The following is a 234-nucleotide window of genomic DNA, read 5'->3' on the forward strand; positions in this document are numbered from 1 at the left end:
TGGTGCAAGGAGAGCTGCTGGTGCAGGGGAGGGCTGATCTGGAAGGAGGGTGGCGGGGAGGCACTGATGCTGGGCAGCATGGGTTTGGAGGAGAGGGTCCGGGAGAGGCCGGGGTGGGGGTGGCCGCGGTAATTCTGCAGGTCCGATGGGGACAGGAATGAGCCCAGGCCGGGGTAGGGCGAGGAAGCCTGCGGCGGCATCGGGTACATGGGCTGCTTGGGGGGGGGCATTTTG

General features: G+C 67.5%; 1 protein-coding gene across 1 annotated transcript in view; it reads right to left on the reverse strand.

The window, feature by feature from the left end:
- Positions 1-234, reverse strand: part of LOC104495367 (TOX high mobility group box family member 2-like) — a 27,113-nt gene that overhangs the window by 7,387 nt on the left and 19,492 nt on the right. Inside the window, exon 7 of the mRNA XM_010138329.1 lies at positions 3-225. Within this exon, the coding sequence (XP_010136631.1) occupies positions 3-225 (223 nt within the window). The remainder of the gene's footprint in view (positions 1-2; positions 226-234) is intronic.

The sequence above is a fragment of the Buceros rhinoceros genome, unplaced genomic scaffold (assembly GCF_000710305.1).
Source record: "Buceros rhinoceros silvestris isolate BGI_N320 unplaced genomic scaffold, ASM71030v1 scaffold1076, whole genome shotgun sequence".
In the NCBI taxonomy this organism is placed as follows: domain Eukaryota; kingdom Metazoa; phylum Chordata; class Aves; order Bucerotiformes; family Bucerotidae; genus Buceros; species Buceros rhinoceros.